Source organism: Strix uralensis, chromosome 1 (genome assembly GCF_047716275.1).
Source record: "Strix uralensis isolate ZFMK-TIS-50842 chromosome 1, bStrUra1, whole genome shotgun sequence".
NCBI lineage: Eukaryota > Metazoa > Chordata > Aves > Strigiformes > Strigidae > Strix > Strix uralensis.
In genome coordinates, this window is record NC_133972.1 from 26,858,810 (window position 1) to 26,886,692 (window position 27,883).

Sequence of the window (27,883 nt, forward strand, 5' to 3'; positions counted from 1 at the left end):
CATCTATCCTTATCCTGAGGCAGTAATGAAATACAAGACTTGTTTCAAGTAGGGATGAGTGAGCGCTGTACTTTGAAAGCTACAGTTAACTAAACGGAGCCCAGACTGCCATCAGTGCATTAAATGTTATGCCAATATAATTCCAAACCCACACTGCCATAACTCTTCTGGACCTTGTCTTCCATTACAGTTAGTGAGAGGGACCAGGGCACATGGCAATGCAACAAAACTGGCAAATATGAGGCATTCTTATTCGGACACAGTGCAGTCAATATGGTCAAAAAGTGGTGAAGGCTCCATTTACAAAGGGTACATTTTTCAAAAGTATCTGAGTCACACATGAGCCTCAAGGTAAACTTTTCATCACGTTCACATGATCCAGGAATCCTGCTTTCCAAAACCCTGAAGGTTGTGCAAGCACAAAGATCTGAGGTTTTCACATGTGACCATACTATGCCAACAGAAGAATATTTTTAATACTATTTATTCTGAAATAGCAATGCTACCTCAACCTATTTGATATTAATTTTCCGTGGCTCTTAGTATAAGGCTAGCAAAAATCATGGATACCAAAAAATAAAAAACTTTTTAAAATTGCATTTGCAGTTGCTCATTGGCATTAATCTATGATATCAAGGTTAAAAGTTACAGGAAAAATGAGTAAACTATGGTATACGTGCAGAGTCCTTGACCGCCCATCTGACTTTCTCCCATTAGGAAAAAAAATTTTCTGACTGTTTTTTTCTCACAGAATGTCATTTTGGTTGTTGTCTTTTAAGGAAATCACAAAAGTAAGAAGATAAACAAGGTGGGGGAATGGAAAGCAATATATGCAAATATTTTCCAGTTAATATATATGTTATTGTTATTTGTTAGAGTCAGAGGTTTATCTGGTTGTAGTTAAAAAGCTACAGAAGGAATTGGAGATACAATACTTTACCATAGTGGGGTTTTTTTTAATCCACCAAGTAAACAGATACAGAACGCACACATGTACACATCAGGAAAATGTGGCTGAAATGGATATATAAAGGGAAATAAATGAGCAACATGACTGGCAGGCCAACCTACTGCAGGGGCTATCACTGAGGAAGGAGTATGGTATTTAAATGAGTGGGCAGGCAGGTGGCAAAGGAGATGAGATGGGCAGGCAGAGAAGAGGCAGGCAGACACAGGGTGGTAGCGCCATGCGGCACAGCTCTTCCTTCCTGTTGGCAAGCTTGCCAGCCTGGGAGAAAACTGCCCTGTCTGTACACAGCACACTGAATGAAAAACCTCCTTTGTCTCCTCTACCGCATGTTCCTGCCTATTTTTCTGTCATGAGGGACACAACGCAGTGTTAAATTATACATAAATATCAAGTAGGACTTTCTGTCGGAAATGAAAAGCTAATCATCCAGTAACATGATTTAGTCGATACTTACAATCAAAACAAAGAATTAACCACCAGCATTTGAGCAATTCAAACTGTGCTTTCTTTATGAGTTCATCTCTACTCACAAAGAACAACAGAGGCTTCACAAAATGTTCTCCTTCCTGGGGCAAGGGGAATGTAATATTTATCTGCACTGGTTTCCAGTGGGATATCACGTGCCACAATCAATCACCTCATAAAATATTATGAAGTAAAGAGGCAGCAATTTAGATAATAATATTGCAAACTAAATTACAAGAAGAAACAAACAGCTAACCAAATTACAAAGTTCCCAGTTTCATCAGCTCACAGGGTTACCAAAAGTCACGTCTTAAATTCTGCCAACTTTATTGTAATCTTTTCTTCATTTTTTTTTCAGCTGTGGAGGTGCCTAGAATAGAGTCTATAGTTAGGCATGAAACTACAGCAAACTTATAATGGACACAGATTCTTTATTTTCTTTCAAAACAGGCCATTAATTCTGATGCCTCTTGAGTCCTCTGTGTAGTAATTCTCTGACAATTTTTCAGACATTTCTAATAAAGAATTCATCTCTGAATGAAACCTGGGGAATGGTAGTTCTGTCTTTTTGCTTTTATACTTCTTCAGTACTAAATGCCTCATGTCCATTTATTTAAGAACATAAACTTGGGAAACACATGGGAAAAATCTTTCAGTGAACAGACTAGGATTGCTACAGACAACGCATGGAGGTAACCCACAATGGCAATGACACTGGAACTAAAAAGTTACACCACTTATCTACTGTTCTTTTGCTTTTCCACCTAAAAGCACACATCCTTTCATTGACACAACTCTCTGGCTGGCAATGAACACAAATTTTATCTTGTCATATTGAGGGTGCCACTCAGTGTAAAAGTTATTTTTCTCTTCACAGCCCTTTACCAAGGGGTAAACCACACCAAAATACCTCTTCTAGTACTGCAGAAAAATGGTTTTCTGAACATGGTCAAATAAAACTCAAACACACATATAGACAAAAACTGGGATTGGTAAAGTGCTTGGGCTTTCCTTTTAAAAAGGAAGTCTTTCTGCAAGGATCAGAGATCCTTTGGCTTCCACATGTCTGATAACTCATCATATACACACATCTATGATTTCTTGTGGTCTGCAATTAAATCCAAATATTAGAATACAGGCCTGATTTATCTGTGAGTTTGATCAATAGAGCTCATCTCCCTATAAGGAACACAGCAGTAACTTTACTCCATTGAGATGGAAACCTCCAGCAGGGTCTGGAGAGAGGGGCAGCACCGCAGCAGCAGGAATTGGGCTTCCAGGAGACAGTCCCACACTATATTCATTGCCTGGTGAGAGAAAACTGAAGAACTTGTCTCCAAATAGTTGAGGGATGTGGAAGGGAGCTTCAAACTGGGATGAGAGTCCTGTGCTACTAAACAGGTATGTAGTGTAATTATATCCATGTTGTTGTATAGCTACCTCCACCAGAGGTTACTCTATCAGGAAGTCAAAATATTTGAACACAAATGTGAATAACAAACAATCCTAAAGGATACACCTTCATTTTAATTTTACCCTCCTCATATGAATCAATGTATTGATGCTTGTGTGGAGTACACATTTGATTAATGATACTGTTAAGTGGATCCACACGTGAGAAACTGATCAAAGGTAGAAAATGAAACTAAAGCAATCTGTACACAGTGGGATTCAGTATGTTTTTTCCTTCTGGTATATCGCAAATATCTTGGCAAAGCGCATCAAAACTCTTCTGTGAGGTAAACAAAAAGTCACCTGCACTGGTTCTAATGAATGTTGGTAGAAGTGTAATGCGGCTTTAAGTAGTAGTTATAAATTGATGAAAGAGGACAATTTACTCAGGGGTAAAAAAAAAGAGTTGACTGGTCAAATCATAAAGCATATTCAGATTTGTCAGAGACTCAGTAAGACAGCTGTGCTTTACCCTTTTCCAGTACTTGAAATGCCTTACTGAGGCATTGAGGATCCTTTAAAGTATAGACAACTACAAAGGACTTTTTTGATGGATAAGCATATAAGGGAGTGGTAACGTGTTGATCCTGGCAATTCAAAGTATGCAGGAATGCAGTTATCTTGCAGTCCCTGAAGCAAAGCTTCAGAAGCAACACTTTAGAGCTTGTTATTCTCTTATAATCAATGCAATTAGATAACATATCACCTCCTCTTTTCACTAAAACAAATGGTGCTCTCTAAAGAGGCAGAATCTTTACAGCATAGGGCTCTTGTCAAAGGGAGCAGCTGGCAGCTCTTACATGACCTAGGACTTTAATGTGGCTGACAAGCAGAGCGAGGCCACAGTGTAAGCACTCTTAGCTGGATATAAGCAAGTGTCCACTTACTGTTGGTTGCATAACATACGGCGGATGAGGCATCCATGAAGTACTCTGGACCTGCATATCAAATACTTTTAATTAGTACAGAAAAGTTTAAAATGGAACTCAAAGATTTACTTGAAAATATTCTTTCTATTATAACTACGGACCTAATTCTGGCAAAAGACTTAGGTCATGTAACTCAACGCAAAATTCATTTATGCTTCATGAAGTAATGGACAAAGGAAAAAGCTTTAAAATTTCATTTCATAATGTTTTCTACCAAAGTCAGAAGTCTAAGTGATTGTACCACTTCTATGATCCACACCATTTTATCTCATAAAGCAGTCTTCAATATTCTATGTTGTCCCATTTTTTCATTTGTATTGTTTGCTTTCATCCATCAATATAATCATGAACATGTCATCCAACCGACAGTGCAGGAGACATAAAATGTTCAAAGTTTATTTTCAAAAGTATCTGTATGAACTTTCAAAGGCGTGACATTTTCAGAGATCCCAGAATGATTTATTCCATTTTCAGTAAGAACTGCAGATCTAATTCAGAATTTTTGAAGCTTATTCTAATTGAAAACTTCCATGACAAAGCTGGCTTAAGATGTCCCTGCCTCCCAGGAACACCTCTTACCTTGGGCATCATGGGGTCTACTCCCACCAGAAGTCTATATGCCTCACCAAAGTCCTTTGTTGCTCTGCCTTATGACTGACATGTAACAGATTCCACGGATATACCCATTTTACTAACAATTAAATGCATTACAGAGTGCTTGTGCATTTGTTGTGGCATCTCTGAGCCATAACTCCCTCTTGTGCTAAGTGTGAATGATGCACATGCTATCATAACTCAGACTCACCCCAAGAATTGTGTATCCTAGTTTCCTTTTGCATCAGCTTGGGCAGCACAACACAAAGGAGATACACAAAAAATGTAGCTGTGCTACAGACATCAGTGGCCACTTCACTAGCTATCCCCAAGCTTACAGAGATGGGTATGTGGCATCTCAACCTGAGCATGAACAGGGATAACTAGGAGAAAGCTACAAAGTCCTGATTCTCCAGGTGCCCTGTGATTTTGTTCGTGAAACAAGTGGTGAGAATTAATTGTATAATTGTGTACTTCAACACTTGTTGATGTTTATCAAAGTAGATTTTTTGTTGAAAAGCAAGCTCGGTGAACCATCTTTAGAACCAAAATCAGTGTACACACATGCAAACGTACTTCCACTACAAAATTTTCTGTTGTGAATCCCCACTAGTTAAAATATATTACAGCTGCCACATCTTGCTGCTGTTCATTGTTCCCACCCTTGCAGTTCCTCCTCTGTGCCACGGCAAACGCCCTTAGGCTTACACTGCAAACTATCTATGGAGAATGGTATGGGTTAAAAAAATAAAATAAAATCAATGGTTTTGGTGCAATGCATCAGACCATGCAAATGCATCAAACCATGAACCGATGCAATAGCTCAAGTCAAGGTGGGAGAAGGGAACAACTGTGAACTATGAATGGGAATAAGGGTAGCCTGAATTCAGTAGCCTGAACAAGAGGGAGGAGGTATGACTCTTAAGCCAGCTTTGCTACTGAGAAAGAAGCATGTGAGCTGCACTTGTATGTCTCTGGCACTGACGTTTCTTCGGTGTTGTCATTTACTGAAATTTACTGAATTTGTCTCACCAAAACAACTTTGTTTGGCAAGTGTTACATAGGCATCTAAAATTAACACAAAAGTAAAAGAAAATTACAAGAATCATTTATCTTTGAAAATCAAGTTTAAAACACAGTAAGTGTAACCACAACCTCCCAGAATTACCTGTAAGCAGCAGCATAGCATCTCAAAAAAACACCCCCAACAAACAAACCCTAACATTAAGATCCACCCACTATGCAGTTTTGCAAGTTTGCGTAGTTTATCTCAGGCAGGACTTGGGATTGGAAGAGCACTGATGCTATAGGACAGAAATAACTGAAATGGGAAAATGCATAGCCAATGACCAGCTTCAGAGTGAAGTGATATATTCTCAGAGAATGGCTAATAATAAAACTATACAACCTGGTTTTGACTTCCATCTCAGAAAGCCAGAGCAAGGCAATAATTTCCCAGTGGAGATCTGTGAGGGATATGCTGAAAAGAGAAATTCTGAACGACAAAACGTGTGGGAGACTAAAGAATGATATGAGGACAGTTATCCTCAAGTAACTTGCTTTGTCAGGGATTACTGGAAAAAAATGAGCGCTTTTTGAAGGATGCTGTTACTGGAGCAAATACAGCTGAGGTCAAAATATGATGCAGCCAACATAAATTACAAAAAAAAAAGCATTTAAAAAAACTTTTGGCTAATGAAGGGGAGCCAAAATGACAAAACATTTCAGTAAGAATGACAAGCTTCTGCTGTTGTCAACTGGAAATGAAGCAAAATGTTGCTTACTAGAGAAGCTGATTGAAATAAAGAATTATGGTGGCTTTCATTGCTAGTGTAAAGAACGCAGGAAACACTTAAAACCCTACACCAAAGGATACCTCAATACTACTAGAAAGCCTTTTGTTTAAAGTGTGACTCAAGAGCACAAGCACTCACACAATTTTCTGTGGTATACACTCTGCCTTCAACCACATCCAAAACATAATTAACTGGGAAACATAGCAGACAAGCGCAAATCTGACGTACCTGATACGTGGAGACAGGGGAAGCAGCAATGAATGGCGTGATTGATGTCTGTGGAATCATGCGGTTTGTTGGAATACTGTACGGTGAGGAATAAAATCTGCAAACAAAGAACAAAAGTGAGATTTTTTGAACCTTTCAACTGCTAGGCTCTGACTAACTAATTCACTGCCTCTTGGGCAAAGACAAAAAGAGTCTACACAGGTAATTATGTCCATCTATTTTGAAAACCACAATAAAGAAGATGTGATGGCTCCACTGAACAGGACTTGAAAATGGAAAGGAGGAGGAATATTTACACAAAGCACATTTTTTTCACTTCAACTAGCACAAATATAGAACTTCACGATACAAGAAGTAATTATCTGAAATGCAAAGACAGCTGATTTTCCAGAGTGCTAGCTACTGAAAGGAAATTTCTTATGCGATATCGAAGACAATATTACTGATTTAATTTTTACATGCAGTACTGTTTCCTTTTCAGATCTTAATGCTTCAGTGCTGAGAATAACACATTCCATATACATGCCTGAATTATTTTATTAAGGCATGCCTACAAAAACTCTGGCTGAAATTTTCATATTCATCTAGGCAGAGAGCAAAAAACCCACCTTCCAGTGAAATGTATCAGAAATTATGAGTCTAAATGCCCCAGGCAGCACTGAAAATCTCAGATTCAGTTGTTTTTATTTCCACTGTTGCATGCTATGAACAAAAGTTGCACTATCTCTTGCTTGATGGTAATAAATGTTATATTCCTTCTCCTTCCCTGTGGGTTAACGATTATTGATAAAATTATCACTTGGAAAATATCACTACTGGTGGATTGTGTAAGTACTTAATATGTGTGTGCTCATAAAGATTTTTGCATTTGCCCTTTTTTCAGTTTTAACTGTAAGACAGAAAAATAAAATTACTTAAAGGAAGAATGTTTGTGATCTTATAGCTGTCAAAATGCTGATATTTTGGATTCCAAGAAACACTCCTGTGCAGTGTTCTCTTGTCCGATTTAAACCCCATGCTGATCCTTCTCATCGAGCATGCACCAATCTTACGAGTATCAGAAGATTTTGCACATATGCTCTCTTTGTAACAGTGAAGTGGATTACATTCCCTGTCTTTTTATGTTGGTCGTTTTTTTTTTTTTTTTTTCCCTCCCCACGCTGAGGCAATCAACAGTAGCTTTCCATGAGAGCCGTGCAAGAAAAAAATCATTACTGGTGTTTAAACAAGTGCTCTATTTCCTGATCACCCTGGCATCCTGGATTTAGTACTAATCAGTCTAGTTCAGACTGGATGCAGGCTCAAATAACCACTGACTTCATCCAACCAACAGCCTCAGAAAAACAGGCTGCCGTCTTTGAAGGTTGGGCAGAAACATTCGAAGTTAGGAGGGGAGAGGGAGACAGAGAAGCAATCATTTGTTCTCTCTATTCCAAATAAGACTTTAAAGTGCCAAAAGCAGCAGGTGGCGTCTGAGTGATTTTTTGTTTAATAGAAATATATTGCTATTTTAGGAACATTTATCTGCCCTTACAATGCTCACACAGAGACTATTTTAAAACTGCGCCTTTGCCCAATTTTATATATAACCTATTATGAGAATTTAGAGACATCTGTACCCCACTGCTTATATCAGACATCAAGTTCATACAACATTGAAGGAAAAGGATTTTTACAGCACTAGCTGGGTTCATCTATGGCATTCACATGATGCATATGTTACCTAAGTCCTGTTACAGTGGTCTTCTCCCAGATCAAGGTTAACCAGAAATCACTTTGGCTATGCTGTTGCCAAGTGGATGAACTAAGAAATGCTGCGTGCAGCAAATGAAAACAGTCAATGGCAGACTGACAGAATTTACTCTATGGGTAAAATGTATAATGTATAGAAATACATATAAACCTCTTAAACTGAAGGACAGTATAAAAAGAAAACTCTTTTGAGAAAACAACACAGTTTTGTTCACTCTGTTCTCATTCCATCCATCAACCTGGCACTGATGTTGCGCTCATACTCATACCACGTATGAACTGCTTGGACAAAGACGAGTGCAGGGGAGAAACAACTTTCCATTTGGAAGTAGTGCTGACTCTTTGGAATAAATTCTCCAATAAATCCCAGCAAATACTACCAAATTTACAGAAAACGTGTGCTAGGCCAAGAACTTGACAGACAGCTAACCATTTCAGTTTCAGCTTAGAGATGCAGTTATCTGAATAGTACATAAGCTCGTAGAATATACACTCTGGTAATGTGAAAAATACAACCCTTCCAATACCCCTGCCAATACCATTTATCTGTCACAGTTTGGAATGCTCTCAAATAAGCATCAAATAAAACATACTATCAGGACACCCAGATATATTACGAAAATTCACGCACCAGAGTGTCAAAGAAGAGAAAGGAAGGAAATCTGATGCAGCAAATGACAATGTGAGAAAATCCAGTTCATATATTTCAATTTTAATAATAACAAATCAAGTTTAGCAATCTAAGTCACTGTGACAAACATTTTGCAATCAGGAATCCCTTACACCCAGAGACAAAGGCTTGTCTTCTTGCCACAGCATCACGTGTGCACAAAGGGATCTAAAAGAAGGATGTGGCTATCTCTGCCATGTGTGAAGTACAGTGGTATGATGAGGATAGGGGTGTCCTTGCTGGGGACAGACTCAAGCAGAGCTCCCCCCAGGCACAGGATGCTCAACCTGTCACAGTGCTGGAGCCACGCAGTCCTAGCAGGGCGTGCTCACAAAGAGGGCTCAACACGCTTTCACCCATGGGACATGGAGGCATCTCCCCAGATTCCCTTTATATACAAATAGGCTAATGTCCTAATATGTGGCATAAGTGACATGCTGGGGACCTAATAAAAAACTGGAGGCGGAAAAATGCAAGAGTGGTTTCTTCTGGTGTAAACCCTATAGCATCCCAACAAGATCTGCAGCTGCTGACCTTGTCATATTTGATCTTAGGCTTTCTGTTTTTCTATTTCTTTAGGCTCAGGGAGAGGTGAAATGAGGTGGAAGATGCATGTTGTAAGTAAGTCCAAGGGAATACAGGATTCTCAGTCATCAGAATATGTAAATCAGAAAGAGGAGTGGAAAGAGATATGAATTATACTGGTTTTGACTAATTTTAGATATATTCAATTATGCCCCCAAGTTTCCTGGCATTAAAAGTGCTTAGAGATATGGTGTAGTTGAGAACGGTCAGTGTTAGGTTAATGGTTGGAGTAGATGATCTTCAAGATCTTCTCCAACCTAGATGATTCTGTGATTCTGTGAAAATGTACAGTACCTGGTATAGTATTTGAGAGCTGTAGGCTTTGTGGTAGTTGACCTGTGAGCACTAAGGAGAGCTCTCCAAAAGGCTCAGCTGCATTTTCTGCAAATGCAGTTTGCATCCTTATATTGGCCTGTGCAGTTTTTTGCAGGTGCAAGCCAGTGTCCCTCAGCAGCTCCTCAGCTGCAACTGCAGTATTAGAAGCAAAAGCGCAGAAAGGCAGTGGCAGTGGCAAGGCAAAATGGACATTGCCCTTGTATTAAAAATAGATCTTTTCAGCATGCCCAGATTCCATAAGCACAGGGAAAACTCATCACTAGCAGGCAAAAAGATGTTCCTGGATGATCCTGAAGAGGGGTTTATAAGGGGCTGAAAAGAACGTGTTTTTAAGAGATGTTAAAAAGAACCACGTTCCCAGTACATCATCAGTCACACACAGGCAATGCTTTAAGAACAGTTTCTGTTGCTTAACAGACAAAGCACATACTCTCCTCCTACATCAACCCTCCTCCGCATTTGGGGACTGCATTATCTGTAGCGTCTGGTCGCTATTTCCCTGCCAAAAAGTAGAAAAAAAAAATCCATATGGTTCCCATCCTATGGGGGAATGTGCAAGCTTCCACACAGAATCTGCACAAGAACAAGATCCTATTTGCACTGCAATAAACACCATTGGCTCATGCTTCATGCCTGCGGGCAGTACTGAAAAAGTCAGATTCATAAATAGTATCCTGGGGCTCACATAATGTAAGAGTATTACCAAGTGTTATCAAGGCAGCAATTTTCTGTTGCAATAAGCCACACAGTCAGATGTTTGAGATGAAAAAGGCCTATCTGAATATTAAGCCCATTGGCCAGCAAATGCACGGTATAGTCCCCCAGATATCAGATATTAAACTGATACAGTACATCGCAATCTTAGTCAAATGGCCAGGAGGACTCAAGCCTCAGGAACATTTTAAATGAGCATCCTTACAGTGCAAATACAAGAGCTCTATTCTGTTCTTCGTATGAGTGGATTAAACCACTAAAACAATATTAATACCACAAATTGAAAAATCAATAGCATATTACAACAGGCACACTACTCCCCAAAATAAAACCTGAGTACCTTTGTAAATGCAATTCAGAAAAGGCTGAGTATAAAACAAAAAAGGCACAGAGAGATTGGCAGGGGAAAAGAGCTTATCTACTGAAGCGTGTGGTTACCACGTCTTCAGTAACTCATACTGCAATGCTATGGTACACTATGGGCTGGATTCTCCACTCCATTATACCAGTTTTATGCTGATGTAACTCCACTGGATGCTTAAACAGAGTTACATGGGCATAAAAACAATATAATGAAATGGAGAATCAAGCTTTACAACGTAATAGACTCAGAAGAAAATTATCTATTCCTTTGTGGGGAAAAAATCTTAGCTATTTTTAGTGAAAGCCTCTCTCTCACTCTCTTTTGTTTTATTCCTGCTATAGATTTTCAAGGCAAATATGCAGTTATGCAGTAATAAAAGTGCTGGTACTACACCATGAACAATGAGAACCCACCTTTTCATCTGGACAACATACAAGAATCGAGATTCTTCCCTGAGGTTTGGTTATGCCCCAACCCAAAAACTAATACAATCCACACCTCTTAAGGAATTGTGAATTTTAAATACCAACCCATGACACCTGCAGAGACATGTCTCTCTAGGAGGCTTCCATTTTCCATACAATCCTGCGTGGACTTAGCAACTTACATGCATCAAAATGCATTCATCAACCTTATAATGGACTCTAACACACATCAGCATGTGTAGTCAATCTTTCTTTTTAAGTTTTATTGGTAATTCATACCTCACCTGAATCTTCACCTTGGCTTACGTATCTTTACATTTCCCATCTCCAGCCTCAGTTCACTAAGTTCCATGCTGGTGGGCACCCAAAGGACTGAGCAACTCATGCTTATCACAGCACATCAACAAGTCCTGAGCTGTTTGCAGGGTCAACACCTGCTTAACCTGACCACCTCACTGACCAGGTCTGCTACAAGGAAGCGGTCTTTGTTTTACAGAAACTTTGGGTAACATTGCTCCAAGTAAACCTTAACGGCTTGGTCCACCTTACTGCCAAAGTATTACGCAGCATTCTACCCACAGGGTGGGTATGTGCACACCATCAGTACGAGGTGGCTGCAAGCAGCAGCTTTGTGGTCACTTTCAGAATGTCCTCACTGTAAGGAAGCCCAATGTGTTTGTCTAATGTCTCTTTGCTGATGATTAAGTTAACCTGTTTTACTTCAAAGTGCTTAAGAGCCTTTAGCAATCTTTCACCATGGCCATACACCTACTATGATACCTGTGTCTTGTGTCAGTGAGCAACAAAACGCATTTGCACATTTTACAAGCAAAGCATTGAGGTGCTCCTGGACTTAGCTAAAATAAAGCCCACAAGCTAGATTTTTATTGTACTTGCAAGTAAAGAGGCTTATGAAAAATAGTAAAAATTTATAACTACAAGATACGTAGAGACTATTAAGTGAATGCCTGGGGAGCTAAAAAGAAACTGTGTAACCAAAGGGCCCTGGTGATCCTCAGGTGACAGCATTTTAAAGATGCAAGCAAAGGACAGAACAGCAGTTGTTTAACTTTTGGTGGATAAATCGATTTTTCCACATAGTAAGAGCTTCTCCTCATGATACTGCATGCAATCAAGATCTCACCATAAGAGCATTTTGAATGAGATGGTTTTGTCCTGATGAAATTGAAAATATTTTGACACTCTAGAAAGAAGAGATATGTCAAAGCAGTAATTAATTGTCACTCTTAGAGAGATATCCAGTGCTGGAGTTTATTTCATGCTTTACAAATAAAAGAACATTTTAAAAACTGCAGAGTTGAAATTCTCCATTGGGTACTATTTCTTTTCCTAATGATCACCGACAGTGCATTCAAACAATTGAGTGACCAAACCATCCGAGCAGTCTGAACACCTGAGCAGCATGGGTACTCTCTGATACAAATAATGTCTGATTCTGAGATAGCTTTCATAATTTCAAAAAAATTATTCTTGAAGTCAAATGATATTAATCTCAAAGGATCATTCAAATTACAGTTTCCAAAACATTCATGCAACCGACATGCAGGAATTCCTTTGAAATAAAAGCCAGTTGTCCGGATGGAACAGTGGTGAACTATTATGAACTATAATGTGTTACCAACTGAGAAGTATGACGACAGAGGACAAAGACTTGTTTGGGCAGTCAGAACAGGGAAACAGAACCAGAGGATTTTGAAATCACAACTATGCAAAGCCCCTCTTTTTTTCTGAGTTGCTCTGGTTTGGCTGCTTCCACATGGGAGTATCATGAGTCCTACATAGCTACTGCTTGTAAAGGGCAATGAAGCAAAATATACTAACTATTATCATTGATTTTTTAAAAAAAAACAACTATTGGGAATGTTAGTTTTTACCTAAATGCTTTAACTAGCAGTGCCCTAACAAATAAACACATTCTCATCTATATCAATACATTCTCCCCTTCAGCTGGCAAATGCAAATGGGAGTATGCATGGAATTTGATAATCATATCAAACATCTCTCTGATCAAAGAGTGACTGTCGAAGAGTTCAGGGCCAAATCTCCCGCTTGTCTTCAAATTATTGTTAACCTATCTGAAAGGATAGCTAGATTTCAAGGCTCTGTTTTTGTAGCTCATGAAATAATTGGAAATGTAATCATGCAGGTAAGTAACACGATGTAACCTCTGCTAAATTTGAAAAACAGTTACAATACTTTGTGTCAGCAAACCGTAGTTGAGAAATGAAGAAGAGTGTTGCTCAGAACTGTACCTCTAAATCCCATCTGCTTACACACTAATTTAAGGTTTTCTCCCTATTTGGCATTTCTATTCAGACAATGCCATGGAAGCCAGCCAGCCTGTAGAGAGAACCCCAGATGAAGTAACAGCTCTATCATCCAAAATATGCTGGAATCTTCAATGATTATTTTAACAAAAGCAAAGTCAGTAAAGGGAAATTTTACTGGTTTCCATTTCATGACAGAGATTAAAAAAACATCCACTAGCATTTGCCAAATAGAGATGGAAACTATTAGGAAAAACAACTTCCCATTCAAATGGATATTATAAACAAGAGGGCATAAAAACAAAAGGGAAACTAAAAGAAGAACTTGACAATACAGCATTACATGCTTCAGACAAAATATGACTGAATGATTTTGCTTCTGAATAAGTTTCACCACAGAAAGAGAAAACAGAAGATGGCATTCAAAATAATTTTTAAAAAGGCATAAGAAAACATGCATTCCTTACCCATTCTGTATAGCAGCTGTTGGATCGTAAGTCAAAGCCATGCCAGCCTGCACATAGTTAGGGAAGAAAAACAGATTTTTACTATTACTGCAGAGAAAGAGAAGAGAAAAAAAACCCAAGACATTAAACATATTCTAAGCCAATATGAATATAAACTAAATGCAACTTAGATGGAAATCTAAATTCTCCAGGGAAGCTCAGATGGCCCAAAGCATCACGGACAGATTGGCTACCTCCCATGCCTGAGAGATCCCTGAGAAACAGATCTGTTCAGCATGTTGGTTGTCATCTCTCCCTAACATTTAGGGCAAATGGTGTTTGTTGCACCAGTATCAGTTAATAACTCCACTGAGATCGATGCATTTACATTCGATTGCTCACTGTAACAGGACAGGGCCAAATCCTGATGTTGCCTGTGAGATAGGTAGATGGTAAATATTCTAAAGCCAGTTTCACCAGAGCTTCTCAGGAAGGAGTCTCATCTTTCCTATAAAGGCCACACCCTGTGTGATCCCAGTCTACCATTTTCCCGGGCCATCACTCATACTTACAGTTAATTCATTGCTATGAGACAAGAAATTAAAAGTGGACTGTGAAGCAGAAAGGACCAACCAAAAAACCAAAAAAAAAAAAAAAAAGAAGTGCTTGAGCTTTTTGAGCTTTTAAACAAGGCTTTTAAAATACTTCAGAGGTCTGGGCAGCAAAAGAATTTGTTAATGGGCTACACAGAGCCTTTCAACTGCTGTTCACCACCAAGCAAATGGTGACCTGTGTGAAAGGATTTGGCAGTGTCAAAAAAGCATCCAGTTAACAACCATCACCATCACCACCTTAGTAGATATATCCACAGGTACTGCAGGAAAGGCAGGGAGAGAGCAGAGCTGGACACTGACTTTCCCACTCCACCTTATGCTCCAAGACAGCAGCAGGGGCCGTGTGGGAAGGACCAGCTTTTTTCCCAGCATTTACTTTAAGACATGGGACTGACAATCTTTCCTCCCACATACTGCATTTGCTTTGACTTTTTGTCTTCCTTATTTATTTTTTCCCCTCCCTTTGTGAAAAACTTGCCAATGTAAGACACTGCCAGGGGATGGGAAGACATGTCCCTTTGTGCAGGGCTAGAAGCAGAGAGAAGAAGATCCCCATTACTCAAGGTGCTGCTCTCCCTTTGGGAGCAGCTGAAAAATGGCCATGACACCATCCCACCCCAAGGCACTGTGTTTCTCTCTGTTTCTCATACAGACCATAAGCTCACTGCCTGACAGGAAACAGCAGCATTTGCTTTAAGGACAGGTGCTTTACCACATGGCAGGGTCTGCACTCCTGGTGGGAGCTTTTAATGCCCCTGGACTCATCTACCAAAGTACTTTTAAATAACGACATCTGCCCCCTTCCAGATGGCTGCTCAGACAGGTCAGGAAAGCGTTTGGGCTTGGCTGGCTCCCATGCAGGCACGTGAGCAGCCACGGTAAATGCTTTGGTGATGAGCAGGCAGAGAGCGGGGAGCACTCCTGGAAGAGCCAGGTTAGCCCAGCAGCTGCACACTGGTCTAAGAGGAGATGGTCCAAGTTTCCAGAGGCCAAAAATAATTTCTGATCTGAAAGGGTAGGCTCCACACTACCTTATGTAGCCAAAAAACCTGCTCATGTCATTATTAAATGTGTATATTTTTCTCATTACTCTTTTAAGCAGATGCTAGGGCAAATGCTTTGCTTATTGAAAATGCCATTGTTTTAATAAATATGTATTACCTCCCAAGCAAAGGATAATTCAGGAGACTAAGGCCAAGAACACATGGCTATTTTTTTAAAATGCATTCATTTCATACAAAGAAAAATAAAGATGGCTATTTCTGCAAGTTTAAAATGTCAAAGAACCAAATTTAGGGTGACCCCAACCAGCGTTAATTTTGATGTAAAAAAGAAGTTAGCTTAGAAAATCATAAGGGATGATCTACTTAACTTGGTTTTATATTCTTATGTCTTATACATTCTCAGCATATGTTATTGTTTGGTAAGGTTCCGTTAATTACTAATGGAAATGTATACAATTCATCCCAAAAGAGAGCCAATGATACTTTAATATCATAAGCATTTTTTGTCTGCAATATATTTTAGAGAAAAATTCCTCTCCTATTTTCCTTTCTCTTTTCAACACTTGAAAAATTTGTTAATGCTCTTTTTATATTGCTGAGCTGGTAAAGACAACTTAAATAATATGTACAAGTCGTAGAGGGACAGAAAAATTAGTTTTAACAATTTTTAAAAAAAACTTAAAAATAACTTAAGATATTCTCTATAAATCAAGGTGTTGACATTTTAACATCACATTACACATCTACTCAAGACTAAGAAAAAAAAGCCCTTACAATTCCTTGGGAAAGGAGAGATCCAAGCTTTCTAAATAAGGGAGTTCCTAGCTCTAACAGTTCTTAGAGTTGCCTGGATCAGAGCTGACTATATCCCACAGCTCACATTAGTGTGACCTGGGGACAAAGTGGCAACAAGGGAGGGAGGGCTGGAAGGAAAGGGGAAAATGAACAATTGCTCTTATTTTAGTTTCTTTGACATAAATAAGAATGAGGCTGCAGCAAGGATAAATTGCAGCAGCTCTTTCACTGGAGCCCTAACAATGCTCACTGTCCACGTGAAGTGTGCAGACATGTTTACACTGCTTTCAGTTAATTGCCTCATGGATATTGGAGCATGTGGTTGTGCACAGACCCTCAGCTTGCCCTCCAACCCCATCACACCCCAGACCTGGGTGTGGGTGCATGCAGATAAAGTGCACATACTCTGATCTCTATATATTAGCATCACATCTATTACATATTATCGGTACTAGGAATAAGGGACACTGTTGTGGGCCTGGTGAGTACAAAACATGAAAGGCTAGACACACATCTCCTTATCCCCACTCCATACCCATACTGCATGGTGACAGATTACCAGAATCTGTTCAAGTACTTCAGCAGTGACCACTATAAATATCACTATCACATTTGCCAGTAAATGAAAGTTTCACATTAGACAAATATGACACAGCGTGTGGCAATACATGCATATGGTACACCACCTACAGTTTGCCCAGTAATATTGCTAATATCCTTCATTGCTGAATAGCCTTAAACAGCTGCTATTTCAAATAGCTGCTAACAGAGGACTATTTACTTCTTTCTCATCAAGTTGTGTAATTCCTCCCTACAAAATTATGCTGGCTGGAAGCCCAGGAGAGGCAATAGTTAGCTTGGGCCAGTGAAAGATTTATGGTCCGAAGCATCCTCATTCATCAGGAATAAAAACTGATGAGCAATACTAACTTACTGGAAAATTTTCTGCACTTTCTTCCATAGCACACAAACAGAAATTCAAAAAATACCAAATACAGAATATTAGGGTTGGCCTCAGACTTCCATGAGATAGAGGTCCAGCTTAATCTGACAAAACCAGAACTGAATATAGCTGTCGCTATGCTTAATACGGTATTAACTATACCAAGGCATTGGCTGATGTCTCTACAGCAGTCCTCTGTTGTGCTGAAGAGTATTTTCTTCTGGGTGTTTTCATCCACTGTTTTGCTCATGTTTCAGTGGAAGGTCTTATTCCTTCGTCTGATAGTGACACTTCCTGATGAAATGCCACCTGAAGAGTGGCACTGATGATAGAATGTTGCTTTAGGAAAATATTTGTCGGATAAAACTTCTATGAAGGAACAACTGAACCACAGGATGTTTATACCACTCAGCCAGATAATGGACATACACTCAGCTACTGAATGAAAACCCTGCACCTCAACATTTCAACATGCAATCCCTTAAAGTAATCAAACAAAAAAGGATATTTGCTATCAGTCCCACACATGATAACAAATAAAGACCAATCTCAATGATTACTTGACTGGTCTGTTCAGAATGTCATGTGACACAGAAATAAAATCAGGTTGTTTAAAATACTGATTTTTAAAAAAGACTATTTAAACAATATGTGTTTACTTATCAATTATATTTACCAAGGTGTCTGAACTTAAGACAAAGGAATGAAGATTTTTGTTATTTTTTGCTGCAGTTTTCTAATTATTGACATTGGTAAACAAAGAGATTCTAATAACAAGAGACCCAGTCTGCACCTTTCCTTAAATTTAAGCTCTTCCCTTTAATAACGTGCAGGAAATATCAGAAAGCTTCTGGAAGGCAAGGGATCCCCCCAGGAAGTTTGAAGGCCTTTGTTCAACACTTTACTGTGAAAAATTTTCTATGGGCAAAGACAAGGTGTTCTGTTTCTGGTTTTTTCCCTCTCTTTGTTATGATTTGAACATAAATGAGCACATTTGCCTCATTAAAAAGACTCTTAGACCATCACATTTGCATTGCTTATGTAAATTGGATTTGTAAATCTCTCAAAGAAATGATTAAGTTGTGGAGTGATTATTAAAAAAATGATCACATTTTCAATATCATATGAAATAAGGTGGGTTTATTATTTCTCTTCCAAATCTCTGTGAACTCTCTCAAGAACAACCTTTATCAGCCCAGTATCTGTGTTCCAGCAAACACAAATACCTATAAATGACCAGATTTTAGGTTGCTTGATATCTTCTGTGTTGCTGGGAAGCATCTTTCATGAACAACTTCACCAACATATCACTACCTACTCTCAGTGTACATGTCTTTCCCACACTGTGCAAAAATTCACCATAATATTGACCTACTACAGAGATGTCCTATGCCTCTTCCTCAGAGCTGAATCTTTCACATTTTCTCCTCGAACCTGGCCTGGCCACCCTATGCCTAGTGCTGGAGCACCTGCACAAAGCAAGGCTGCTGTCACCGGAGCATTTCTTATTGTGCAGGAGGCCACAGTCCCATTGGAAAAAAATGGAGACCCCTACAAATGAAAACGGGGTGAAAATCACTGATGTGGTGGGTTTTTCAAGCAGGAGGCTCCCTGGGTTTCTCCTCGTTAAGGTGAGATTTGGAAAAATAAGGTTGTACCCTAGGACTCAAAGGATTTCTGTGGTGAACTGATGTGGGAGTTAGAACAGAAGATAAGTCTCTTCCCCATCTCGTCTGACTCATCTCCTCATCTTTTCATGCTGGAGGACTGCTGTCCTAAGGGAATGGGTGTGCTCTTGGCTACGACAGTGGAATCAATTGAAATTTCAACACTGAAATTCCTGTACTTGTTTTGTTACCACCACTAATATCTGCCAGGCATCACAGCACAAGGATCTCTTGTGCCCTGACAGCAGATACTCTGACTGAAACACTTTGAAGAAGGAAGAGAGAGGAGGGGGAAGAAATCAACAACCCAAATGAGATTCGTTTAAAATACTGATTTAATAAAATAAGCTCAGTCACCAGTAAAGTTAACTTGGCAGAGTTCCTTCCTTTGATTATTTAAACAGTTCTGTCAGAAACATTCCACATTATTAGAAATATTTCTGAATTTAATTCTGAATAAAAAACACCTTTCCTTTTTAGAGAAGGAGGAATCTAGAATGTAAATGTGACACCTCTCAAATATATAAATGCATATGAAAGAAACAGAGCATTTCCCAGTGATGTGTGCTCCTCAAGCAGCTCCAAGTTCTGAGAAAAAGGTGGTTGTGGAGAGAAAAATATATAATATTGAGGTCAAACGTGGGAAGTGATTCATGAACCTCAGAAGGTCCGAGGTTGAGCTGATAAACACAATGACAAGTTCAGATACCCAAAGGAATGACAAGAAACCCTTTTTGTCGTACAGAACCGGACTGGAAGTCTGTTGTTCATCCTGGAGAAGGGAAGGCTCCAGGGAGACCTTAGAGCAGCCTTCCAGTACTTAAAAGGGACCTACAGGAAAAATGGGGGGAGACTCTTTATCAGGGCGTGTAGGGATAGAATGAGGGGTAACGGTTTTAAACTGAAAGAGGGTAGATTTAGATTAGATATTAGGAAGAAATTGTTCCCTGTGAGGGTAGTGAGATACTGGAACTGTTGCCCAGAGAGGCTGTGGCTGCCCCCTCCCTGGCAGTGTTCAAGGCCAGGTTGGACGGGGCTTTGAGCAACCTGGTCTAGTGGAAGGTGTCCCTGCCCATGGCAGGGGGTTTGGAACTAGATGCTTGTTAAGGTCCCTTTCAACCAAAACTATTCTATGCTTCTATGATATGATCTACACAGCTTCTGTTCTTGGGGTCGAGTCACTTTGTCCCCACTTCATCTGATGAGTTAAAGGATAAGTGCTGAAGTTTACAAAACTTAAAAAGAAAAAAAAAGAGGATAATATCCTCCTCACAGAGACATATATAATACAATACAATTATTCTGTTTCCACAGCCAACTCATGTATTTAACCTTTCCATCTTCAGGTCTATGAACCATCTGCTTTTGGGGATCTGGCACACCCATTTTGACATCAGTCTGATCCACTGCTAAATCAGCTGTGGATTGCGCTCACATCTGCACACTAGATATGTGTTACAGTGAGTTAGGAAGACTTCCAGCAATAGTTTGCAGCACTACTGAAAATGACAGCCCACAAATATCTGTTGGGGATACAGCAGAGTGCAGAAAAAGATACATCCTTTTCCCCTGTCTCCAACATCTGTTTATTCTGCATAAGAAAACACTGTTGTAGCAGCAGAATTTGGAGGAAAACCCAACTGCAAGAAAATCTCCAAGGCAAATAACATGACATTTTTCACCGTGGAAGGAAATCCAAAGCCAAAATGAAAAGTAAGAAAACTAATCTCAGACAGCAGGTACAGTCCTGATTCTACTTTAACCAAACCATGACCCTTATTATGAATAAAACCAGTCCCTTTTAAAATCCTGATTTCAGGGACAGTGACTTCATATAGGCTATTATTTTAAAATATTTCTATGTGCTTTATAAGCTCAAAATCCAACCACTTAAACTGGTCTTTGGTATTTGTGCCACTTAGACACCTTTTCAAAAGGCTGCCCACAATGACAGTGTCTTGTGTCATGAAGAATTTTTAACTCATTGTTCTGTATCTTTCCACTTGTTTGCTAGTTACCTTTTGCCCTTCTACTTTCTCCTGGTGTGTAGGCTTCTCTTCAGGTTTAATTCCTCTCTTTGTTAAACTAAGCTTCTGCTGAAAATAAGCATGCAAAATACTGACCAATGTCTAACTTACACGCACACTAAATATATAGTATATGTCTTTGTGTGTGGTTTGCATATGAGGGTACTACTGCATATCTGGACAGGCCTGGGAATTGTCTCCCACAGAAAACAAAAAATTATTTGTCTAGGCATAAAATACACCAGCCCTAAATACCGAGGATTCTGAAACACAAGTAAGTAGTACCTATGTCCTTGGAAGCATAAAAAGAAATCTATGTCTGAGTTATAAATGGGCCTGGCACAGATCTACTAATAATTTCTAAATGCCTGCTGCTAGTAAAGAAAGGACAACTGGCACCAGGGACAACTGTTTCAGCCCTTCATTGACTTTACAAAAAAATCGAGAAGTCTCTCAAATTACCTACTGTGTGTTTTTCTCTCTAAATTACTGTTTGCATTAGACAAAATTGTAATGAGTAGCAGATAAAAAGAGAAATTGTTAACAAAAGCAACATTCCCAAACTACTAGGTCATCTTTGTTTTTAAGAAAGAATTAAAAACATGTTTGATTCTTTAGACATTTCATCAACCGATCTTGAAAGAAAACAAAGGAGAAAGGGGGAAAGGAGAAAGAGAGAGAGTGGAGGAAATGGAGGTTAACCTCTTGGTCATTTAGAAACAAAAATGTAACCCAGATTACAGAAGGAAGAACGTAATCAACAGAAGAATTATTGGAGGCAATTATTAAATATCATTATAGACATCAGATCAAATTCAGTGACAAGGGGGTCACATTCAATGGTGCATATCACTTTTGTGATATATGCACCAATACTGTGATGTGATATTCTCTTGCAAGAAAGACAATGCAAATATTTAAATGGTCAAAATTTTACAGAGACTTGCAAATGAAGTTTCAAAGGTTTCAAAATATTGTGACTGTAAGAAAAAACTTAATCAATTTGGGCTACCAGGTATAGAAAGGCTACCATTTCTAGAACTGTTATTTCTAGAAGAACGTAAATAATAATAAGTTGTGGGCTGATGCAAAGCATTTAATTTGTTTTCAGTTTATTCAAGATTTCTCCCCTTCTACCAGATAAATTTCAAATAATCCCTCTCTTAAATACACATATAAAAAGATTTTATTTCTGAATAACCAAAACAAAGTTTCAGTAAATCTGCAATAAAAGATTATGTTGTAAAATTTAAGTTGCAGTTTTTAATCCAGTCTGATCTCAATTTGTAACTACTCTTGATTCCTCAGATGCATTTTCAGCTAATGAACATTCTTCTGGAGATTTGTCACCCATCTCTAGACTTGACAATTGCAATTTAGAGGTAAATGAAATCAAATATTTTACAGATGGAATTTGAACATGATTACCCTCTATCACCATCTCAGCATGATCTTGTCAGGGGAAGTTTCAAAACAGAGTCCTGAATTAAAGCATTGTGACTCAGGGAAAAGTAGCCTCAAAAAAAATAATTGAACTTTGTGCAGAAATTGTGTCAGCTATTAGGTCAGAATTTCACTGCAAATATTTCCAACATTTGCAGGTTTCACTGCATATTTATTGCACCTATATGTTAGATGCCTAATTTGACAGCCTTTTACAAAGCCATCAGTAATCTAAACTCTTCCTTCCTTAGTCCAGAACTGGTCAGCCATCACAAATCCTCGGTCAAATGCCTCAGTAAATCTGCTGAGTACTTCCTGAGGCTTCAAACAAGAGTGGAAGGGTAAGGACTAGAAAGTGCTATTTAAGGTCAGGCATTCTTCCCTGGTTGCAACTCACCAAGTACCAAAAAAAAACCCTCCGAAAAGCCCTAGAGAAAGTCAGTGTATTCCTAAAGACTTGACTTTAAAAGGTCAACTAAAGTATTTCTATATGGTTATGAAGCAATCTACAAAAATGTATGGTAGGAATAAGTTTTGCTATGACATTCTGTAGTATGGTCTGAAAACTTTACCAAAAAAAAGTAATCCTCTCTTAAAATTCCCCAGAAGCTCTCCATAAAAGACAGCAAAACCTCTGAGAACAGCATGGCCAGAGAGGTAACACTGCAGCAAACCCCCTCCTCCCCGATGAATCTCCTGCCATTTCCCCCCTACAGCAGAGTATTGGGCACAGCTGTCTGTCTCTGCTTTGCATACTCTAATTTGAGGCCAGTGTCAGAACTGTTAGTGTCATTTCTCTGGGATCGGCAGTAATCCTCACACACGCTCAGTGTTAATGCTAGTTAAACCTCAATTTTAGAAATGCCCTTCACGCAAGTACTCAAGAATGCAAAAGGCTTATCTGGACAATAGCCAAATTACATCTTGGTCTAGATACCACAGGACTTGGCCAGGGTGGAAATACTGAGCAAGTAATCTCTTGGACACTATTTCAATGCTTTTCTTTGGGGAAAGAACCAAGAAAAAGCAGAGGTGTGGGGAATATTTCCAGATCCCATTTGTAATCAGAACTATGACGCTTGTCATATTTCAATTATTTCTCACTACTCACTGCCTGTTCTTTTTTAAAGAAATGAAAGATGACAGGAGTAATTGTAGGAAGGTTACCTGAGTGCTGCCATACAGAGAACAACAGAATGGTATATCATGCTTAGAGTAAGATCATTAAAGGACAAAGAGTTAGAAAAACCCTATTGCATATAAAATATATGAGTAAACCAGAAGGATTTTACATTGGAAAAAAGAAAATTAACAATGATGGGGAAGAAATCCAATAAATGAGTGACCCTAAAAGAGAACATGCATTCTTGTCTTTGATGCTTTGAGCAGTAAATATCCAATGTGCAGCAAGGTATTAACCAGATGTTAGCAAACAGAGAATATCGAAGAAAATCTAAAAAAACAGAGCACATTCCTAGCCTGAAATATTTCTGAGTTTGTATGTTTACAATCTTTCCACATTTGTAGATTATACCATAACAACAGCTCTGTAGTTCACCGTGAACAACAATAAGGAATGTCTCCCAGCACTGAAAACTCGTTTTTAAATGTTGATACTATAAACACACCAACTACACCCTGCCTTTAGGTCATGGCGATATCACTGTGCTTAATATGAGCCACTCCACTAGCAGCAAATGAACTACATATGATGTAATAAGCTGATACCCTGAAGCCATAGGCATAATAGTGGCTTGTTGGCTTTAACTTTGTATTCTCTTGTTTATTGATTTGAACTGAAGGAAGTATAGAAAACTGGAGATAATAGCTGTGATGGCATTCACTATTTAAACAGGGATTTAGAGGTCTTTAAAATATGGATTGTTGACCTTATTGAGGGTTTATTAGTATCTCCTATATATAGACCTTTGTTTTTCAAGCTCTATAGACAACATGACAAACCATAATGGCTCCTAAGAAGACATCTCTATTTTTTGAGACATACAACACGAGAGACTGCAATGAACCTTTGGAGATTTCTGCATTCTCTTGTAGCAAATGTGGCTGCCACACTGGCACTTTCAGCCCACAAAGCTAAAAATATTTTGGAGCATTGCTGTTGGAACAGTGTACAATAACCACCTTGCTGGAGGGAGAAATTTCTATGCTTTCAAGAGGCCTTTCTGTTTGTTTTAGGAGCTCACCAATCGTGCTAGAGTATATATGTCATAAGCTAATGGTCCGAAAAGTATCAGCTAGCAAAATCAAGTAGTTACAAAAAAGCAGAAACTCTCTAGAAACATGTAACTTAGACATACCAAAGAGTTTTCTGGTTTATTTGCTTTGTAAAATTGAAGTAAATATAGCAAAACCCACCAAAAAAAAGAAAAACCCAACCAAAAAGAAAAATAAAAAAACAAACCACCAAGTTGTATTCTAGTGGGTCATAATTGAGCAACATACTTTTTTTTTTTTTTCCTTGAAGTCTAAACCATAAACACAAAGAATAGGTGTTTAGGATAGAAATACTTGTAAGTCATTCAGCCTTCTTAGCTATAATCATGCATGAGAAGGTATTATGACCAGATCTATCTCATTTATCCAAGTGTCTTTATTCTATAATAACATTCAAGAAGAGTAAACAAACTCTTGAAGAGTCAAATGAATTCCTTTCTTAGGTCACGCACATTTGGAGTCACTTCATGTACAAGTACACAGAAAGGAAACTCCAGTAACAGACTATTTGCAGCAGAGCAGAAAGCAGCCGTTAGATTTTTTTTTAACTTCGTACACGTGATGGAGCTGAGGCTACTGTAAACTGTTTTGTCTTGGACAGAATGAAGACCCCAGCTCCAAAAAGCTTTTAGAAAACTTTTACATGGACCATACATTTGGATGTGCAAGTTCATCTTTCCTTTTTGTAACAACCCACCTATTTCCCAATGATGATTTATCACCAGGAGCTATATGGAAGAAATAATATTGTTGAGTTGCTTAAGTGTAAATTGATTTGGGGTTTATAAAAGGTACACCACAGATGCTGATGGCACACCAATAAGAGAATACTGGGCTCAGGTCTGGCTGTAGACAGAGCACTCACAGAGAGACCAGGCTGCGCACAGTTCTACACCAAGCTCTGAAATTCGCTTTTCCTGTAACTTTACACTCTGTGCATTATTATAAGCCTCCCTCTCTCCCCTGCTTATATGCTTTTTTTCTGTGTGAAACTATTGTATTTTGTGCACAATCTGATTCCTTCATAGCCCTGAAAGGTAGACCTCCAGGTCTGCAGCTGACTTCTGCCAAACCCCGGGAAAATAATTGCCGTGTGGCACTTACCTCTCCTTCTCTGGGCCACGGCCTTCCATTCTGTGTGTATTTGCTTTGATTCTGGCGCTTCTTTTGCCCTCCATCAGCAAATTTGCACAGCAAAGGCTCAGTGGGGGCTGTGAAGACAAGAAACCCAGTCTATATTAGCATCCCCCCCAAAGAAAGTGATTATACCAGCAACAGTAGTGCTTTGTCATACTGATCTTTTGAAGTAAAATCTTGCCTTCTGCAGATATTTTTTGCCTCTTTTAGCCTTGACTCCACTGGCAGCTGTTCTTATTAACTAAGCTTCAAAAAATATATACTGGCAGCCTTTAAAAGAATTTAGCAAATATTGTTGAAAAAATAATCAGCCTACGCAGAATGTTAAGTTGTAGTGGAATAGTAGAGTCAGGCATTCGTTCCAGCTAAGTTAGACACGTATTCATGACCAGCATTAGCGCAAGGATAAACACTGCTTTACTAAGGCAGCTTTCTGTTTTTATTGTAAAAACTTTGCAAGAATCTGTTTAAGGAATAAGTGTTCTCACTATTTCTGTGTTTCTCGGCACCTGATCCTTTAAAAATCTGAATAAACAGAATAAAATAAAGACATTTGCCAAGCACAGTCCAATTAGCTTTCTTTTCCTCTTAACTCCTCTTTTAAGCAAGTTGGCAGCTGAGAAAAACTCCTTCCTCTCCAACTGAGATCTGGTGTGTGTGAATACAATAGTCAGGGGGCAGGAGCCCCAGGAAGAAAGGATATTCACAGAGCTGCACACCCCAAAAGGCAGCTCACAATAGGGCCCCCTAGTGAAGAAATTACCACACATCAAATGGGTACAACAGGAAGGGAACTTTGTGTCTTGGGATCTTTTCCCATCTACCCAGCTTTTAACAGCCTCCTAAAAGACTTTTCAGCTAAAACTGTAATTAGCTTGCCAGTGGGAGCTTGCTCTTGCTGCCTCCTTTTTAAAAGAGGGGCCAAATTCTACACACTTCTTTAGGTGTATATCAGGATTGTCCTTTATTGCCTGTATCAACAGAAGAGTAAACCAATATTGGGTAGGTTGAAGGAAATCTAAAAATAATGTGTCACATCTGAATCTTTTCAGGAATTTTGGGTTCCCAGGCATGACAAATAGAGGCTCTAATTAATTAACCAGGGGTTTTAATGGAAAAAAAAAATCTGTTTTTTCCTCCTTGTTTCCTGTTTCTGGGAGGCTAGAAATGTTGAAAGAATAACAGTGCAGGAACACGAAGGAAATGTTGCAATAGGGGGGGTTAGCCAAGTTGCTGACTAATTTATTTGTAATAAAAATTATGATTTGGTTAAAGGATAAGTTCATATACTATTAAAAGAAGCTCACCTTCCCCAACCTCTTAGTTACAGACAGCCCAAAATGGGTCAGAAAGTATAGATTAAAACTGTGATCCCTTGAAAACTGAAACCAAAGAGCAATGCACATAGAGAATCTCACATCAAAACCAGTTTCTCATTGGGACAGCATCACTTTGCTACTTCTGAAGCTTTAACAGCTTTGTTTTTTCATTACCATTTTACAAGGCTAGTAATTTCCAAGGTCACTAGAAACTGAACTGCAGGGAACAATCCATTATTGGCAGAAAGCTCAACTGTGTGACCCCAGAGGTCCTTCCCCACCTCTGACTTCGATTATTGTATCAGATTTTGGTAGAAGCAATGCTCAGCCAACCATTTTAAATTTAAAATAATGAAGGTTTAAAAGCATCCAGGTGGCTATGGAGATTCTCTCTGCAGATGGAGAGATTTTACAGGGCTGATTGCCCTGCACTTTCACCAGTTTTACTCCACAGTGCGATGCTGCGTGATTTCAGAGTGGTTACTTACAATTCACTTTGATGTGACTGTGAGGGAGGGGCAGGTGTTAAGCCAGTGTTAGAGGAAGACCTATTAAACATCACATCTAAAGCTTCAAAAGCTTTTTGTTTTAAGCACTGAACAACTATCAAGCAACATACGATACCCTTAGGAGGAACATGTAAAAACAATCTGCACATTGGATATTTACACATGCCCTGATCATC

At 38.9% G+C, this 27,883-nt stretch overlaps 1 protein-coding gene across 8 annotated transcripts in view; it reads right to left on the reverse strand.

Moving 5' to 3' along the window:
* Positions 1 to 27,883, reverse strand: part of RBMS3 (RNA binding motif single stranded interacting protein 3) — a 711,881-nt gene that overhangs the window by 64,663 nt on the left and 619,335 nt on the right. For all 8 annotated transcript variants that reach the window (XM_074860846.1, XM_074860855.1, XM_074860836.1 and 5 more), the window contains 4 exons: positions 25,847 to 25,953; positions 14,036 to 14,082; positions 6,435 to 6,531; positions 3,775 to 3,825 (listed from right to left, as the gene is read on the reverse strand). In XM_074860846.1, the coding sequence (XP_074716947.1) occupies positions 3,775 to 3,825; positions 6,435 to 6,531; positions 14,036 to 14,082; positions 25,847 to 25,953 (302 nt within the window). The remainder of the gene's footprint in view (positions 1 to 3,774; positions 3,826 to 6,434; positions 6,532 to 14,035; positions 14,083 to 25,846; positions 25,954 to 27,883) is intronic.